This window comes from Vigna angularis, chromosome 4 (assembly GCF_016808095.1).
Source record: "Vigna angularis cultivar LongXiaoDou No.4 chromosome 4, ASM1680809v1, whole genome shotgun sequence".
NCBI classification, from domain to species: domain Eukaryota; kingdom Viridiplantae; phylum Streptophyta; class Magnoliopsida; order Fabales; family Fabaceae; genus Vigna; species Vigna angularis.
Window position 1 is genome coordinate 24,143,371 of NC_068973.1, and position 19,996 is coordinate 24,163,366.

Consider the following 19,996-nt stretch of genomic DNA (forward strand, 5'->3'; position numbering starts at 1 on the left):
AGAGAGTAATTCTTGAAGAAGGTTTTGAGATAAGTTGGCAGTGAAGAGTACATGAAGAATTTTGAGCGATGTGGTGTTTGTAAAGTCGATATAAGAGATTAGGTTTGAAGTTTGTAGGAAGTGATTTCCTGCCAAGGAAAGAAATAGAGGGTGGTGCATCAAGTGTAGTTGAGTGAAATAGGGTAGCAAGTGCTATGGGAATTCAAGATCTGATGAATGCAAGTGAAGAAGATATGATGTTGTTCTTTCATGGGTTTGAGGTGTGATCGCAAGAGAATGTTTGATGGTTTCAATTCGTTTTGAGTGGTTATAGTCTTCAAAAGAAAAGTTATGTTTAGAGAAGGAGAACCATTGGTTATGCATTAGAAGTGGATCAAGTTATAGATGTGAAGACGAAGGGTTGTACAACTCAGAAGAATTTAACAAGGATAAGTGGAGTTCACTTTAGAATGATGTCTAAAGCAGAACCGGTGTTAGTAATATTTTGAATGGTTCCTGTTGAAGTGGTGTAGTAATAGAGGAAGGTAGAAGTTTGGTTAGAGCAGTAGTGTTTTTGGGACTCTGTATAATTATAAGGGAGTGTTTGGTAATCCTCAAGTGTTAGAAATGAGTTGGGTATGGAAGAATTAGGTATCAGGAAGAAAAGATAAGTGAGTCTACGGTTTCAAACTGAAAAGTCAACTTTAAAAGTGAGGAAGTATTTATGAATTTGTAGAATGGGTCAGTGGACGAAGGAAATGATTTGAGCTATGGTTTTGAGTTGTAGTGGCAATCTAGAGGTAGGAAAATGTTAACAGACAGTTTGAACAAAGAGAAGATTTAGGTTCTTGGTTTGATAAGGATTAAGTGTAAATTGGTTGAAGAATACGAAGATTTGGAGTCTATAGTGAAGTTTATAACGTGATTTCATTAGTATAGTTGAAGTACTATAACTAGTGGGTTTCTCAAAATGGTTGAGAAAGCGCAGTGTGGACAATCCTAGTTTGAGATGTATCATAAGTTGGGTGGATACTGATCAAGCTAGTGATTGCAAGTTGAGGAGGTTGCAGATCTAAGTGTGATGGAGAGAAATGGGTCATGAATTGCATATGGTCCAGTCTGACAAGTTGAAGGAGCGAAGGTGGAGTGTTCACTTTGTTTTGGGAAGTTGCAACAAAGAAGAGTTTATTTCGGGTAATGAGATATGATAGTTGGAAACTATGTTGCTCAAGAGTGGAGATCAGTAAAGCAAGGTGAAGTTCCCCAAATGTCAGTAGTTGAAGGTAATCAAGAGCATATCAGTTAGTAGTTAGATCAGAAGTAGTCGTGATCAAGTCAGTAACATGATGGTTAATAGAATAAACATGAGGAGGTATAAGAGTATCAGTCAAGGGTTGATCTGAAGTGAACACTAATGGAAGATAGATGAAGGGTTGACTTTGTGGCAGACCTTAGGGTTGGTTGTGGGAAAGAAAGGTTCTCAAAAAGCTCAGCTGTAGTAGTTCAGATTTGTTTTGACAATAATGGTTATACCAATCTACACTATTTAACACTAGAGTATTTTAACACAGAGGAAAGGTTTTCTTGTCAGTAAGGTTGTGGGGAGTAGTGTCTTTGTCGAAAAAGGTTTATTCCTTCTATCTGATAAGCAAATTTTCGAGGACGAAATTTTTTGTAGTTGGGGAGAATGTGAGAGCCCAGAAATTTAGTGTTATGAGGTGGACATATGTCTCCAAATAAAGAGACCAAGTGTTGCATGAGCACATAAATAAAAAATTTAAACAAAGATGGTCTCATTATTTTCAGACTTTGTATCTCTCTAAAATAGAAACCTTTACCTTTCCTCCCCTTTCTCTCTAGATTTTCTCACTAAAGATTCATCAAATCAGTGATCAGAAGCTTCCTAGACGATTCAGACGTCAAGAGCTTCCTATCTAACCAATCAATTATGTTTAGAACTGGTAAGTTTCGTTCTCTGATTTTAGCGAGTTCTGGTTTTTCGTTACATAAAAGAACCATCATGTTGCATGTGCTCCGTATTCTTTTTCTTCCTTTTCTGATTTCACTGCGGTTCTACGGTTGGTCCTCTTTCACCAATCGGTGGTTCATAGGTGTTCTTAGGATTCTCTTGCGGTTGAAACAAATTTGTTGGATGTGTAGAACCTGTTCGGTTTTGTTAAAGGTAAGGGAAGCTAGTTAATTTAATTATGATTTTCTATGTATGAAATTACTGTTTGGATGGTTGCATGTATATGAATTGAATTGTGTTGAATTGATGAATGATGGAACCTGTGAACTGGTTGAAGTCTCTGCATAAGTGTTCGGTCTGTTCTGGTTTGAGAAGTGAGTAAGTGAAAATGAGAGTTTGGAGCCGAGAGTGAAATTGGTCAGTGGAAAGAGTCTGAGCAAGTGTATTTAGACCTGTTAGAACCTTTAAGTCCTCCTATAATGTGTCAAAAGTAGGAAAACAGATTTTGGGTCTTTGAGTTGTGGATTATGCAGAATTTGAAGTGAAATCTGGTACGGGACTCTTTGGAATGATGTTAGAAAGATTTAGGTACTCTTGAATAGGTCTAAATGTGTATATGATTCGTGTTTGGAAGATTAGAAGTTTGGAAAAATGTTTAGTTTTGGAAAAATTTGATGTGTTCATAATTTGCAGAAGTTTCTGCAGAATTATGCAAGAAATTGAGGGTTCGCTGTTGACCGCTAGGCCATGCGCTGATTTGGCCGTTCGGCCTTGTTCTGCGCTCGGTCATTAACTTGGTTAGGTTTCTTTGGAGTCCTCCCAATTCATGACCGTTCGACCTTCGTAGCACTCAGTCTCGACAGTGCTTGTTTTGTACTAGCGCTCAGTCTCGATATCGGTAGTGCTTGTTTTGTACTAGCGCTCGGTCTCAGTAATGATTGTTTTGTACTAGCGCTCGGTCTCGGTAGTGCTTGTTCTGTACTAGCGCTCAGTCTCGGTAGTGCTTATTCTGTACTAGCGCTCGGTCTCGGTAGTGCTCAGTCTTGTACTAGCACCCGGTCTCGGTAGTGTTCGGTCTTGTACTAGCACTCGGTTTTGGTAGTGCTCGGTCTTGCACTGGTACTCGGTTTGGTATTGGTGTTCGGTCATAACTACGTTCGGCCTCTGATGGGCCTTACCTATTAACGAGGTCTCTCTTAGTGGTCGGTCCTAAATAGTGTACAGCCACTCCTTCAGTCTTATCTGTTATGAACCGTTCGGTCCTATCCTTTGGGAAGTGCGAAACCGTTCGGTCTCCACCAGTCGCAGAGTGTTCGGTCTAAGCCGATAGTGTTCGGTATAAGATAAAAATGTTCGGTTTAACTCTAGTTTTCGGTTATTCTACTATTCGACCCTAAAACTGTGTTCAGCTCATGCTTGAGTCTTACTCTTAAATGATCGTTCGGTCATGTTAGTATGTAGGGAAAGTTTCTCCCGTTCGGTCTTATTGGTAGGTTATGTTGATATTTTTCGTTCGGTCGTATTCATGAATGGTGGTTGCTTTACTGATCAGTTTGATTATACTTAAATGTGATGGATGAGGAAGTATGTTGGTTTTGAAGTATGGTATGATAATTCTAATGTAATGTGAAGGTATGATGAGATACTTATAATATGGAGATGAAAGAGTATTCCAAGGAGGAATATCTCATGGTTGGTTATGAAATGGTAGAGTATGAATGTGGTTATGCTTAACTGGCATTTATCCTGATATTCTATGATTACTCATTCTCAAGTAGAGAGGAGTAAATCATGTGTGAGAATGGCAGAAGGTCCTAGTCCATAAGGTGAACTTGGGCAGAACGGACTAACCTCGGGTGGCAACTGTTGAGGGCATCTTAGTTATTACATCACCCAGGTGCATAAACGTCGTAGCTACACAAAATTCATACAGTCCGGACAATCAGAGTAAAGTGGTCGGTCATTACTTGCATTGTTGTATGATTATGGTTGGAAATGTTGGCTGGTTCATGATTGACCTATTGATTTATTTCAGAATTGTGTGAATTATATGTTTACTGAATTAATTAAATTACATAAGCTTACCCTTATTTTCCTGTCTTGTCATGTTATCCGTTCGGTCGTCTTTGTCATTGCAATGATCACCCTGTGGGTGTGAGTAGAAGATATTGAGGGTTCTCTGGAGCAGGCATTGGATGGAGAGGCACTATTTGTAGGACTGTTCGGTCGATACACCTCTTGTATGGCCGATCGGTCTGCTTTTATAATTTATATTAGTGTAGGTTTCTTTAAAGTTTTAATTTATGTTTATTTTTAGGATAACTATAAGTTAGCTTTATTTCCTGTAACTGTTCTATCTTATTGTAAATGTGAGAACTCTTAAGTATAGTTTATAGCTATATTTTTTGGATGTTAGAATATCGCTTCAAATATTTAATTCCATAAATCTAAACAAGAAAAGGATCAATTTATTAAAACAAATTTATAAATAATTCTTCGATTAATGTTTTGTAAAATGTTTCTTGTGACTAACTAAATATTTGAGAACTATCTTACCTTTTTTTTCTATTTCAAAATTTTTCTCTATTTAGTAATAATAAAAGGAGATAAAGGTACTATTTATTTTTGTGAATTTTTTTCTCGAGAATTATAATCATAATAAAAGTCAAGGAGAATGTAGACTACGTGGGAGGTGAAATGGTTGTTACCATCAAATAGGGAAAATTTAATGATATAAAAAGTTTTATATTTAATTTTTTAGTGTTTTATTTTTAAAAATTTGTTGTTTCAACACAATATTTTCTTTATAATTGTATCCAAATTAATAGAAATTACCTGTTAATTTAAAATATTTCAATGATATTAAGCAAAACTACAAAGTAATAGATTCAAATTGTATTACAATGTTCCTCCTTATTTATAAGAAGTCTTTTAAAAACAACCAAAATTCTATAAAAACAAAAGTTGAGGAATTATTTTTAACACAAATCAATCTATTTTAAAACAAACTGTAATCTTTCTTCACTAGTCTACTCTCAAGTACATCACTGTTAGGTGTGTCACTTACAGTATCCTATGATCTCATGTTCAAGTACTAAAAGAATTAAAACACAATAAGAAAGGGTAAGGTAAAATTTGATTTAAAACTTATAAATTTTAAATAAAAAAAGAATATACTTATTGAACAAACATTTCAAACATCTTCACACCCTTATATATAGACTTAACATCTAGAGAACCCATGTATGAACTAGTATCAAGAAATCATGCATCCACCATCGCCACAACACCCTTGAAAATCTCCAAGAATCATGGCTTATAACACTTCCCGTCTTCACATTACATGGTAGGGTATATTTAATTATTTTTTAGTATGAATAATGTTAATACTATAAAAATCAACATCTCCTCGACTAGTTGTCTTCATTTATATAATTCCGATGAATTATAGTATCAAGATAAGTCCACTCCTAATGTTTATATTGCACTAAACTTATTCACATGGTAGTTTTCTTCCTTAGGAAACACTACTCTTTCCATCATTCAACTCTTATAAGAATTTTGAATAAAATTCAAGAGTCTAAGTTTTAGATTCTCTTACCTTTTATAGGATTTTTTTTATCCTATAATAATCTCTAACTGTTAAACTTCAATGAGCTCTAAAACACAAGAGAAAGCTCAAATTCATAATCTAGACCTGTCACTAGACTAACTGCAGATTAAGAATCTTAAAAGATGTCCAAAATGTTGGGAATCCAAGTATGAGTCTAAATCTCACGTTAGGTAACTCATTATCTTAAGGCTTTTTTGTTGAGAGTGATGTCAATCTCTTATGTGATTGCTTAAAGATGATGAGAAAGAAAAGAAAAGAGAACACAAAGAAAATGGATTACAAGATTTTACAATAATAATGCAAGTGGTGAAAATGATATTGAATTTGAATTGTAATTTGTGACAGCGTTCTCTAACAATTTTAAGTTTTTTTAATTAGATAAAAAAAAATGTTTTAATGTGTTAAGAAGTTCTTGGAGTTACTAGTTTTATAAGGAAAAAATATTTTTAATTAAGAACACAAATTAATTACTTAAACATTTCAAAATTTCATACTTTTACTATTCATAACAATACATCATCACCTTATATAAAAAAAATTTCAATCAGTGACAATTTGCATAAAATCTATCTTAATAAATCTTTATGCAATAATTTTAGAATTTATTTTTTTTAACTTCTTTTATATATTTATTTTGGCTAGGGTTATAAAGGGTGTTGCTTGTGATAGAGATCTATTAGCGGTGGTAAAAGATTTTATTAGATTCAATATTTTGCTATATGTGTTTTATTTTCGTGTTTTATTTGGAGATTTTTGTAAAACTTAAAATTATAATGAATTAGTTTGATTAGATGATTGGATATAGCTCCTGTCATAAAGTAAATCAATATAAATCTGTGTTTCATTACATATTTAGTATTTTTTAAATATAAAAAACACTTCATATTACATCATAAATCTTTGTAAAACTTATTTTGTCAACCTTGATGAATTTAAAGAACCCTAAATATTACATCTCAACTTAAATTTATAGCAAGTATCATTTTATGTTATTGAGGTGTAAATTGCAATGAGAAAGTTAGTTAAGATAAACTCTCTTTTTCTCTTTCTCATTTCCAGTTTCTTTAAATATAATTTTACTCATAACTGAAAACTATAATGTAAAAATATAATTGTTTTATTCAAATATTTTTATAATATTAGTTTTTAAAATTTTATTTATATTTTTAAGAAAAAAAAATTATGTCAATAAAATAAAATACTTCATAATTTTTTAATATTAGTTTGTATGATAATATAAATAGTATTTTTTATTTAACATATTATCTTATATATATATATATATATATATATATATATATATATATATATAATTATTGTGATACATAAATTTAAATTATATTATTTATATTAAATAGTAAATTTAAATATCTTTAAGGTATTAGTTAAAATTTTAAAATGCTAGATAACATTTTTTGTAATTGAAAAAAATATATCAATTGAATATAATTTTTGTATAATTTAGTTAAAATTACATTTTTATAAGCTTCATAATTAAAAAATAAATAAAAAAATATTATAAAATTGTGAAAAATTAGTATTTAAATATAATTTATCTTACATTCTAGCATTATTTAATTTTGTAGTTTTTGTTAACCAGACATTATATATATTTATGACTTATTATATTATATTTTATTTATTTTATCATATTCCCAAAACATTCTTCAACTGTTTTAACTTTTTTTAATCTCAAAACAAAAGTTACTATAAATAATAGTTCAAAATATAGTTTTTTTTTTATTAACAGAGTATAAAGTAGGTTTTTTTAGTAAAAATGAATTATTAAATATTTATCAATCCATATGCATTAACCTTGAATATTTACTATAATGTGTGGTGGGACAAAAATAAATTGGAGAAAGTCAATGGAAAGAAGAAAGTTGAATGGAAAATTGATAGATTTCTTCATCCATGCGGGCCTATTGGTGGTGTATCTGGCTGGACTTTAACTTCAGGCTGTTGTGGGCATAGGCTGGGTCTACTATCACTACAAGTAACCCTAATTTATTTTATAATCTTAGTATAATAATGAGATGAAAATTATTCTTGAAATCTCAATTAAATTAATAAAAGGAGTAAGACCTTGTACAACTTAAATTTTGAATTAATTCGATCATGTCTTAATAAACGTGATCTAAACTAATCCAGATTCATAATGAATATAAATGTCTAAATTTATCAAAATTGAAGGTGTGTTTGGATTAAAAATTAAATTCAAGAAAAATAAGATTGTTTAGATTAATAGTGTAAGACCTTGGAAAATTAAACTAGCCTCCACCTGTTAAATCACAATTAATGCACTGAAAACCTTCTCTGATTCATTAAAAACCCACTACCTTAACTCTGCAACTTCTGCCAAGTGTCACTAAGGGAATGTTCTGAAATTTGTAGTGGAAGACAAGTGTCCGTGTGTGAGAGAACGTCCGTTTGACTTGGGAAGAAAACCAATTTTTTCTGAAAAACCTTCTTCCCACTCTCTGCATGCATTCTTCTTCTTCCTCAAAACTCAACTTTTCATTTTTCTCCACCTTCTCTCTAGAAAGCCTTCAACTTCTCTCTACTGCTACTCACCCGTTTCTTCTCCGTTCAACATTCAGAGCCGTAGGAACGTTTCCCTGCACTGTGAGCTTCAATCTGAACCGAACAGATCCAAGTTCTGTAACCGGTAAGTCGCTCGACTCTGGATGCTTGTTTCGATGTTACATGCAAACTCATATTCAGTTGCATGCAAGGGTATAGGCTAAGTTCTCTGAGTTTTCTTTTGGTTAGATTTAATTGAAGAACGTAAGAAAATCGTTGAGGATAGAAAGCCATATTTGAACGAGACCAAGTCATACTATTAGGAGTACACTGCTATCCGGTAAGGGAAGCTTATTAAATTTAATTCGTATGCTTTTGTTTGTGCTATATGGATGTTCTGAGAGTTGCGTGAAGCATGACCTGTGATATTTGATTTTGATATATGATCATAAGTATGAGTTGATATATGGTGAATATGAAATGTACTATGATATGAGTATTTGAAAATATGAAATATATATGCTGAGAAATGAGTGAATGTAAGTGAAACTTGAATATAAACTCCCCTATGATAACGTACGTTCGACATTAAACGATTCTTGACCGTTTGGTGTTCTAGTAAACTTCTTTGCATTGGAATACTTTCATTTGGGAAGAATTCTGGTTGAGGATGAGCTGTGTCGGTCTTCTACTTAGAGCTCATAATGAGCAGTGTCGATCTTATACATAGCAATCGTATTGAGTAGTGCTCGGTCTTACACCAAGCGCTCTTACTCTTTTCTTGAAAAATCCCTTGATGAAAAATAGTGTTGGTCTAACTTCAATAGTGTTCTCTACCGTGCTCAGTCGTTTACTAGCATTGGATTCTTGTGTGTAAACTCTACCAACTGGTCCTTCCGGCAAGTTGACCAACCTTGATATTCCACAAACCGAACCTCAGGTCATCCATCTGTGTCGTCCGACCGTGTCGAGCACCCTTGTTAATACAGGTCATCCATCTGTGTCGACCGACAGTGTCGAACACCCTTCTTAATACAGGTTGTCCATCTGTGTCGAGCAACCTTCTTAATACAGGTCATCCATCTGTGTCGACCTACCGTGTTGAGCACCCTTGTTAATACAGGTCGTCCATCTGTGTCGACCGACCGTATCGAGCACCCTTGTTAATACAGGTCATCCATCTGTGTCGACCGACCGTGTCGAACACCCTTCTTAATACAGGTTGTCCATCTGTGTCGAGCAACCTTCTTAATACAGGTCATCCATCTATGTCGACCGACCGTGTTGAGCACCCTTGTTAATACAGGTCGTCCATCTGTGTCGACCGACCGTGTCGAGCACCCTTCCTAATACAGGTCGTCCATCTGGGTCGACCGACCGTGTCGAGCACCCGTGTTAATACAGGTCGTCCATCTATCTGGTAGTCGGTATTACTTTATTTTGAAACGGGGTAAATTCTTCGGTCTCGTTCCTCACGTTTGTCCTCGTTATAAAGAGGGCTGAACGTTCGTGATTTTATGTACTTGGACTGAAAGACAAAAATGAAAATAAAAGTGAAAGATTATAAATGATGAACATTATATGAGATGAATAAACGGTTGTGGATTTTGGACGAGCGTTCCAGGGAGGAACGACTCACATATGTTGAATGTGAAATTTTGGTAAAGTATGACTGTGGGCATGCTAATGCTGGCTTGGTCCATCCTGATATTCCGTGATACTCATCTTCATGTAGAGGAGAGTAGTTCATGTGTGGGAATGGCAGGAGGTCCTTAGTCCATAAGTTAACATGGGCGACGTAAGAACGGACTAACCTCGAGTGGCAGCTGTTGAGTGTATCCCAATTACTACACCACTCGGGTGCAAGGACGCCTGTAGCTACACAGATTCATACAGTCCGGACGGTCTGTCTAATATATATATATATATATATATATATATATATATATATATATATAGTTCTATGTGGTTATATGTTAAGTTACATGTTGTGTGTGAATTGAAATGTTAAATGTATATGTTGATGTATGAATTAAATTATATAAGCTTACCCTTTTCGTTTTCCTTGTGTTGTCTAATTGTCTATGTACGTTCGTCCTGTCCTTGCAATGATCATCCGTGTGGATGTGAGCAGATGGAGGTGCGTCACTTGAAGAAATGCTGGAAGAAGAAAATTTGGGTGACGCTAATCTGGTTGAAGTAGAAGTTAAAGCTGAGCCTTAGAGCGCTAGCTATGTTTTTATTTTGTTAGCCTTTCAGTCTTACTTTGAACGTTCGGTTAAAGTTTTGTAAAACTGTTCATCCCATCTTCTATTATTCTGATGGTGCTGTATTGAATTTCGGTAACTAAAGCGTTTGGCTTTTGAATTTTAATATTAGTGCAAAGACTGCATTGTTTACTGTCAAATGTAATTAATTCTGATATATGGTAACTACTGTATTTTGGGATGTTACAAATAGAGATAAAATGGAAGCTAAAAAAATGAAAAAAATTATTATTAACGTAACTCATCATTTACTAATCTCTAAAAAGGAAATACCAATAAATAAAAATAACCAATACGTTTCGCTTTTATTTCTTTACCGTTTCTTACTTATCTTTTCTATTTTTCTTTTCTTTCACTCAAAAGACAAACCAATATTAACAATTAAGTATTAAACGTTAAATACATGTAAGCATATAATATGTATTTATATTCTCTTTAAAACTTAAGATAAATTTATCATTTTATATATATATATATATATATATATATATATATATATATATATATATAACAATATACTCTCATTATTTATTAATAATTTTACTATTTCTCAACTCTCCTACTTTTATTATTATTTATTCGTATATAACTTACCATCATTACAAATAGATAAACCACAAACAAACAAGGTAAACTAGTGTAAGTTTAGATTATACTACAAATATTAAACAATAATTTTTTACTATACACACATCACTTCATAAGTCACATATCACATTCAAGCTATTTCATAGACAAATCAACATCTGATACAACATACGAATGACTAGTATATTGAGTAGACTCTAAGATCGTGTGCTTGTCATAACTCATCTCTACTTCTCAAAAATATGACAAAGTAAATTCTTATATAGTATATTCAATCTCTTTACAAATGTACAAATAAAAATCTCATTTGACTATCACAACTAAGTATCTTTCTCTATGCGAGTCCAATATTTAGTAAAGTCAGGATAATCTCATATTGACGTCTATCGCCAATACACTTTATACATCACCACACACAATGGTATTCCAGTTCTAGAAATAACTACATTCACATTCTACAAAATTTACATCAAAGCATAACAAACTTTACAAGATTTAAACTAATTATACCATTGCATATCAATATGTTCTCATTCAATGAGTGTCCCCTGGGATGAGACTCACCCAGTGACCACAAAAACTCACCTAACAATAATGTTACCTTGATGTTCTCTAACTTTGTTTAAAACCTTGAGAGTCAAACACATACCTTGCTCTCAGGTTTTCAGCATTTTCATACTTGTTCAACCAGACTTTTGCTTGCTCAGCAAGTATACCCCCTAACGTCGCTTTTGAGAAGCTCGCCCATCGAGAAAGAACTCGTTCAACAAGTCAAAGCGTGGAGCTCTTTGACTTGCAAATTTTGCATTCTCACTTAGCAAGCCATTATGCTTGTCCAACAAGTCTATGTAATTATGCATGTCAGTTATGATATAAGTGTGCTCCTTATCAAACTCATCTAGGCTTTTCACTCGCTTTCAATTGAAAACATGTCAAATTTTACTCATATTACAACCTCATACAAGTTTAATAAGGTTAGAACCAATTAAGAGATATCATCAATGCAGATAACTCAAAATCACATACTAATAATCCATTTAACAAATCACTTCATAAATATAAGATTATCATTCTAAAACAAATTTGGCAGAACCATTTCATCAGAAATCATCATCATCATCATACAAATCACACTTAATCAATCATTAATGTAATTAAATCTAAAACTAGTTTATCTTATTTGGATAGACGCTCCTAACTAAAAATAATGTTCCTCATATACTCTACCTCACACAAGTTGCTCAGCCTACATATAAAGATTAGAATACACCATAACAGTTCTAATTGAATAAAGATTCATCCGGAATCCTTAAATGCCACATGCAAGCCCAAAACACCCCACATACACTATATTTCTTAAAAGACAAAAATTGAAGGATAAAATATAAACTTATTTTGTTCAATATTTTATAGGATTGTAGACCTCAACGTCAAAAATCCTATAATATAATTTGACGTTAAAAAATGAAGAATATAGTCAAAGATAAAAAAAAAGATTTTAGACACACAATAGTTCTTATAAAATGAAATTCTATTAATAAAAAATATATTTATAATCAATTATCATATTACTACTTTTAAAGTATTTTCTAGGTTTTGAAAACAAGACATGAGTAAGTTGATCTTCGTGTTTTGTGGAATGGGCAAATTAAACACCAGTTTTGCCATCTTGAAGGAAATTGAGGAAGAAGTGTGATTAATGGCAATCTGAATTGGTACTGTAGTTGCCGGGTGAGAAAGAGCAACAAAAGACTGTGCCTGGCAAATGAAATTTAAGAAAGCATCAAAAGATATGTCCGTCTTACATTTCTGCGCAGTGCTCCACCACCTTTCTCTCTTTTCTTTAATTGCACCACCAACCATTGCCACCTACTTCTCTTTATTGCCTTTCTTTTTCCTTCCTCCCAACCCAACTAACTTTCACTCCACACTCCTTATAAATGCCCTTCTTCTTTTCCTATATTACTCCATCATTCACATGCCATCCACAATACAACACAACTTTTCTCATATTATTAGTTCAAGAGGACCTTTCTTATCAACTCAAAAAATAGAGTTTTCCGTTAACACATACCTTAAATCATTAGTAAAGTTCAACGTACTCAACCATAGGAAAACCCTCTTGCTCCACTGTTTAACTACAATTCTTTAGCTTCTTTGCGTTTTCCTCTTTCATTTATGTTAGTCTTTCAATTTTGTCGTGGTAGTTGAAGACCTTAAGGTTGAATTTTGTCATATAGCTACCATACTACTTATTATTATTATTATTATTATTATTATTATTATTATTATTATTATTATTATTATTATTAGCATAATAGCGTTTTACCAGCTCATCCTGTACAATATGAAATAAGATAACCATGCACCCGGCTTTTAAGTGTGCTTTTTCATTATAAAAGCTAAATTTAGAAAGGGATTGAAGAGATAGAAAAATCCGGAATACCCACTTAAAATATTTAATGAGTTTTGATGCAATAACAATGTGCTTTCTGATAATACGCTATTGCGTTTTCGTTTGCGAACAAATATAATTGTTTTCAAAATTACATAATTGAGACAAGTAAAAAAACAGTATGTATTGATGCAATCACGTGTAGCGTTTTTTTGAGATAGTAACTGAAAGAAAGATGGTTGTCGATACAAGTAGCAATATTCCTTTCTGCGCAGAAAGGTGTAAAGGAAAAAACAAAGTAATATCTCTGTTTTCCACCAACGATTTCTAATTCTAAAAGGAAATCATGGTCAAGTGACATCTTAACACTTTTATTTAAGAAAAAAATAAATTAAAGACAAAGCTGCAAAGGAAAGGGCAGTGTCGGAATATGGAAAGCCAGGTCAGCCTCCATGTCAAAAGCATAGCAGAGCATGATGACATGGCAAACACATAGGAACGGTACCTCGGCATGGTATGCCACGTGGCTTTGTCGTAATTTACTTTCCTATCTACCCAACAGGGGACCCTTTTTGCCGTTAATAAAAACTGAATATTACTTATGTGTGTGCACTGTGTGTGGAAGCAGAGAGACACTACAGAGAGAGAAAAAACAGAGAGAGAGAGTGAGAGCCGTTACTTTGACGCCGGCGAGTAACTTCTGCTCACACTCACCGGAAAATCTAGTTTCCTTTTCTTGTTTGTTACTCTTCAGCTGAACTACATATTCTCCGTTTCCACATTTCACTGTTTCTGGATCGAGTCTTCTGCTACACTCGCTGCTGATTTTTTCATCAGCTCTGCTTTGTTTCACTTTGAAGATCCTTTAGAGGAAAAAAGTACCTTACTTGCGAAGTGGGGTTTAGGATTCGGTGTGCAGTCTTCATCTTCAGTGACCCTTACTTATTTCAGTTACTTTTTTTTTTATTTGATAAGTTTTCATTAATTCCCTCAGTCACAAATGCCACTGCGGAGTTGTGTTCCGTCCCATTCCTCTTTCTCCATAACTCTCAAGTCTAGCCGTTACTGAAATAAAAAAAGTTTGCTTTTTCTTTATTCTTTTTGTTTTAGTTAGAGCTTAATCTGAAGTTGGGTTTTGGGATTTGGTTGTCTTATCTAAATTCGGAGGCTTTGGCCCTTTTTACTTGTTTTCCCCAACTCAATTTCACATGGGTGTTTAGGGCTCTAAAATGCGAGCGTTATTTTCGAGCATGAGAGGTTTTCTTTTTCTTGTGTTGTTGTTGGAGGTGGTTTATGTGGCGGTGACGGCGGTGAACCCCTCTCTGAACGACGACGTTTTGGGGCTGATTGTGTTCAAAGCTGACATACGAGATCCGAAGGGGAGGCTTGCGTCTTGGAGCGAGGACGATGAGAGTGCTTGTGGGAGTGGTTGGGTTGGGGTGAAGTGCAACCCTAGATCCAACAGAGTGGTGGAGGTTAACCTTGATGGGTTTTCTCTCTCTGGGAGAATAGGTCGAGGGTTGCAAAGGTTGCAGTTTCTAAGGAAGCTTTCTCTGGCGAACAACAACCTCACTGGGGGGATAAACTCCAACATTGCTCAAATAGATAGCCTTAGGGTCATCGATTTGAGTGGCAACAGTCTCTCAGGGGAGGTGTCTGAGGATGTATTCCGACAATGTGGGTCTCTCAGGGCTGTTTCCTTGGCCAGGAACAGGTTTTCTGGGTCCATTCCCTCTACTTTAGGTGCGTGTTCTGCTCTTGCTGCTATTGACCTTTCTAATAACCAGTTTTCTGGTTCTGTCCCCTCTGGGATTTGGTCTTTGAGTGCTCTTAGGTCCCTGGATTTGTCTGATAACTTGTTGGAGGGGGAGATTCCTAAGGGGGTTGAGGCCATGAAGAATTTAAGGACTGTTAGCTTGGCTAGGAATCGGTTGACTGGGAATGTTCCTGGTGGGTTTGGGAGCTGTTCGCTTTTGAGGTCCATTGATTTGGGGAATAATTCATTTTCTGGAAGTCTTCCTGGTGATTTCAAGGAACTTGCATTGTGTGGTTACCTTAGTTTACGAGGGAATGCTTTTTCTGGAGAGCTTCCTGAGTGGATAGGGGAGATGAGAGGTCTTGAGACGTTGGACCTTTCAAACAATGCACTTACTGGTCGGATTCCAAACTCCGTTGGAAATCTTCAGTCATTGAAGATGTTGAATTTTTCTGGGAATAGTTTCACTGGTAGTCTGCCTGAGTCTATGGCTAATTGCATGAAACTTTTGGTGTTGGATGTCAGCCGAAATTCGATGTCCGGGGGGCTTCCATTGTGGATATTCAAGTCAGATTTGGACAAGGTTTTGCTGTCGGAAAATGGAACAAGTGGTAGCAAGAAAAACCCTTTGATTTCCTTGGCTGAAGTTGCAGTTCAAAGTCTTGAAGTTTTGGATTTGTCTCACAATGCATTTTCTGGTGAAATCACATCTGCTATTGGAGGTTTAAGCAGCTTGCATGTTTTGAATTTAGCAAATAACTCTCTTACGGGTCCTATACCAGCTGTAATTGGTGAGTTGAAAACATGTTCTAGTCTTGACTTGAGCTATAATAAGCTAAATGGAAGTATACCTTGGCAAATAGGAGGAGCTGTGTCATTGAAAGAACTGGTGCTGAAAAAGAACTTCCTAAATGGGAAAATTCCAACGTCAATTGAGAACTGCTCTTTGCTAACCACACTGTAAGTTCCTTTTCTCTGTCCCATCTTTCAATTTGGCGTTTCATACACGCGCTTGTATTTACAGTAGGTATATAAGTGTTGCTCTCATAATTTTCATCAAACGGAATTAACTTATCTTCATGCTTTATATTTGGTGAAAGGTGCTTATCCCATGTTATTATACTCTTTAATGCATATAAACTCAAGCCAACCTGTTTGTTCATTGTTCATAAGCACTTGATGGAAGCTTTTCTTTGTTTATTATCATTTATTTATTCCATGTTGTATTGAAATGTGTTGCCTATCATAATACATTCCAGCAAACCGGAAGTCTGGGCTTCGATTTAATCTGGCATGGAGTTTTGGTATTTTATCGTAATCTTGCACAGTTCAATAGTGTAATGAGCAGCAACAACTTGGTTAAGTTCATTTGTACTTCTAAACTTTTGTATGCCCTGCACAGTAGGAAACTCAACAAGATTCAAGAAATTATGTCAATTTATATTTCGGGAATGGATGGTCATAGTGACATTAATGACTTGTTTTTTTTTTTCTTGGAACCTAAATATCTGTTACTGTTGTGCGGCCTTAAAGTTTATAGCACTGTACTTTGATGCATTGTTTTTTTTTTTCTTAATCATAATAGGAGGGCATTATGTAGGTTTTCTAGTCCCGAGTTAAATTTTAAAAAACATGCAGTAAGATGAGATCCAACTGCTCCTTTTTTTATTGTTCTGACTTCCGCTGGTTCTGCTTTGTTTTCTTTACTCCTTTCTTTTTTGGTACGTTCTGTAGGACCCTATCCCAAAACTGGCTGAGTGGCCCTATACCTGCTGCAGTTGCAAAACTTACCAACCTGCAAACTGTGGACTTATCTTACAACAACCTTACTGGAAACCTTCCTAAGCAACTGGCCAACCTTGCCAATCTTCTTTCCTTCAATTTATCTCACAACAACCTGCAGGGTGAACTGCCGGCTGGTGGTTTTTTCAACACCATTTCGCCCACCTCTGTTTCTGGCAATCCATCACTTTGTGGCGCTGCAGTAAACAAATCATGCCCTGCTGTCCTCCCAAAGCCTATTGTTCTAAATCCCAACACTTCTACTGACGTTAGCCCAGGTGCATTGCCTCAAACTTTGGGTCACAAAAGAATCATTCTCAGCATTTCGGCACTCATTGCCATTGGTGCAGCTGCTGTCATTGTAATTGGTGTTATTAGCATCACTGTTCTCAATCTTCGAGTGCGCTCCTCCACATCTCGAGATGCAGCTGCCCTCACATTTTCTGCAGGAGATGAATACAGCCGTTCCCCTACTACAGATGCCAACTCTGGCAAGCTTGTCATGTTTTCTGGTGAGCCTGATTTCAGTTCTGGTGCACATGCTTTGCTCAATAAGGACTGTGAGCTTGGGCGTGGAGGATTTGGTGCAGTGTACCAAACGGTTCTTAGAGATGGTCATTCAGTTGCAATAAAGAAGCTCACTGTATCAAGCCTTGTCAAGTCTCAAGAAGATTTTGAAAGAGAAGTGAAGAAGTTAGGAAAAATCAGACACCAAAACCTCGTGGAACTTGAGGGTTATTATTGGACACCATCGCTGCAGCTTCTTATATATGAGTACGTCTCTGGTGGTAGTCTGTATAAGCATCTCCATGAAGGATCTGGTGGAAACTTCCTGTCATGGAATGAAAGATTTAATGTGATTCTGGGAACCGCCAAGGCCTTGGCACACTTGCACAATTCCAACATCATTCACTATAACATCAAGTCAACCAATGTACTTCTGGACAGTTATGGTGAACCAAAGATAGGAGACTTTGGCCTAGCAAGGCTGCTACCTATGCTTGACCGATATGTCTTGAGCAGCAAAATCCAGAGTGCGCTCGGCTACATGGCACCGGAGTTTGCCTGCAAAACAGTGAAGATCACCGAGAAGTGTGATGTATACGGGTTTGGTATCCTGGTGTTGGAGATTGTTACAGGGAAGAGGCCAGTGGAATACATGGAGGATGATGTGGTGGTACTTTGTGACATGGTGAGAAGCACTTTGGAAGAAGGTAGGGTGGAGGAATGCATTGATGAGAGGCTCCAAGGGAAATTCCCAGCAGAAGAAGCCATTCCTGTAATGAAGCTAGGCTTAATATGTACTTCTCAAGTGCCATCTAACAGGCCTGACATGGGAGAGGTAGTTAACATATTGGAGCTGATAAGATGTCCCTCTGAAGGACAAGAAGAATTGGGATGAATTAACTTGCTGTTTTCTTTACTAGTAGGATAGACAATGGGTTTTCCGGGGAAGAAGAATCCGGTTTATTTATTGAAGAGAGAGAGAAGAGAGAGAGAAATTATTTGTTGCAAAATGTTTACTTTCCATTGTAATTTTTCCTTCTTAGTCTCTAGTTGTTTGTTTTAAGATTTCTCTTTGTTATGCTACTACACCTAGGATGCCGGATTCCTTTTCACCGGGTTCCCTTTCGGACCCCCCCTGAAAATTGTTGCTTAATTACTCATCTTTCATATTCTAGTTTGTTTGTTTTGGTGTCACATTTATTGTTCAGACAGCTTTTTGCTTTTCCAGGTCTAGGAATGACCATATATCTTTTGTTCGTACGCTTTTGGCTTGTGCATAGAGAGCATGCTCTAGCAAACACACATATAGTATCGTTTTTTTTATGTCCTTTTATTCCTCTTGTGGAGGGAAATGCAGGAAAAAAGTTAATCGCATCTAATAATTTGAGCTATGATTGTGTGTTGTTTAGGTTCAAGTTGTGTATAAATGAATTGAAGAGGTCAACTTGACAAGAGAAATATGGTATCATGGGAGAAAAAGAAAACGAAAGCCAACACTTTTTTGCCTCTAGTTTGACATTGATCTTGCACTGATTTCGTGTTAGAATGATGTGGTTGTTGGGCTAAAATGAATTTGACAGATATGACTGGAATAAAATATAGTGCAAATTTAGAAGTCAAAAGTGGTGAACAGAGCCTCGGGACTCCATAGATTCTTAGCACTCATTTTGAAGAAAATGTTTATTTGAAATGTAATGAGCATTCAATATAATGGAATGCCAGCATTGCATATGCATATAATGGAATGGAAAAAAAGAGAGTGTATGCAGAGAGCACGCCTGACCAAAAGATCACGACGAAATAGTAAATCTCTGTTATTGGATTATACAGTATTACCAGATATGATGCTGTCGGAATAGAAGCTCTCTTTTCGGTGTTGTATTGCTTCCCATGTTCTTTGCTTTTTCTTTTTTCCAATTACTCTTCTATTCCAAGTACTTTTCATAATTGTGTGCCTATATATATATATATATATATATATATATATATATATATATATATATATATATATATATATATATATATATATATTTAGTGGTTTATAATATATTTGAACGTGCAATTTACTTTATTTAGTCTTTATATTGTTCTAGTTCATTGCATAATTTTGTACCTGACGGGCTGTATCAACTGACGTGAATAAACATTATAATTTTAATCGCAAAGTTGGTACTATGATGAATTAATTAATTCACAGGTTAAAATGTAATTATTAGAATAAAATAATGAAAATATTCTATAAATCAAAATGTTAAATACGAAAATAATCCAATGTTATATGTAAGTTTCTTAGTATTTGTTTCTTCTCTCCTGTGTCTCTCCTTTCATTTTCACCTTACAAAAGAAGCAAAATTCCTCACTATCCTCCTCCTTCCATTTGCTCCTCTACAATTGAACCATACTATTTCACCTACTTCACATTTATTTCCACAGGATGAATTGAATACACGATTTGACAGTGTTTGTTCTTTTCCTCCATTTAGGCCAGCTAGTTAGGCCTGTTGGAAACAATGTAGTTTGTTTGAAAGAAAACAAGAGAGGATGCAAGAACAGGGCAATGCAAGTTTGAGTTGGGTGTCTTGTACACTTATTTCTTTCACCTTATTTATCATCCCCA

The 19,996-nt window shown here is 35.1% G+C and overlaps 1 protein-coding gene across 1 annotated transcript; it reads left to right on the top strand.

Annotated features, from left to right (window-relative positions):
• Positions 1-13,938: 13,938 nt before the first annotated feature.
• On the top strand, positions 13,939-18,573 carry LOC108320960 (probable LRR receptor-like serine/threonine-protein kinase IRK). The gene is made up of 2 exons (XM_017552567.1): positions 13,939-16,050; positions 16,825-18,573. Exons 1-2 carry the CDS (start codon positions 14,564-14,566, stop codon positions 18,272-18,274), a joined length of 2,937 nt encoding a protein of 978 aa, XP_017408056.1. The 5' UTR covers positions 13,939-14,563; the 3' UTR covers positions 18,275-18,573.
• Positions 18,574-19,996: the final 1,423 nt, after the last annotated feature.

Coding starts and splice junctions, on each gene's coding strand:
- LOC108320960 (XM_017552567.1), top strand. CDS start 14,564: ATGCGAGCGTTATTTTCGAGCATGAGAGGTTTTCTTTTTCTTGTGTTG. Junction 16,051..16,824: donor TGCTCTTTGCTAACCACACT/GTAAGTTCCTTT, acceptor TACGTTCTGTAG/GACCCTATCCCAAAACTGGC.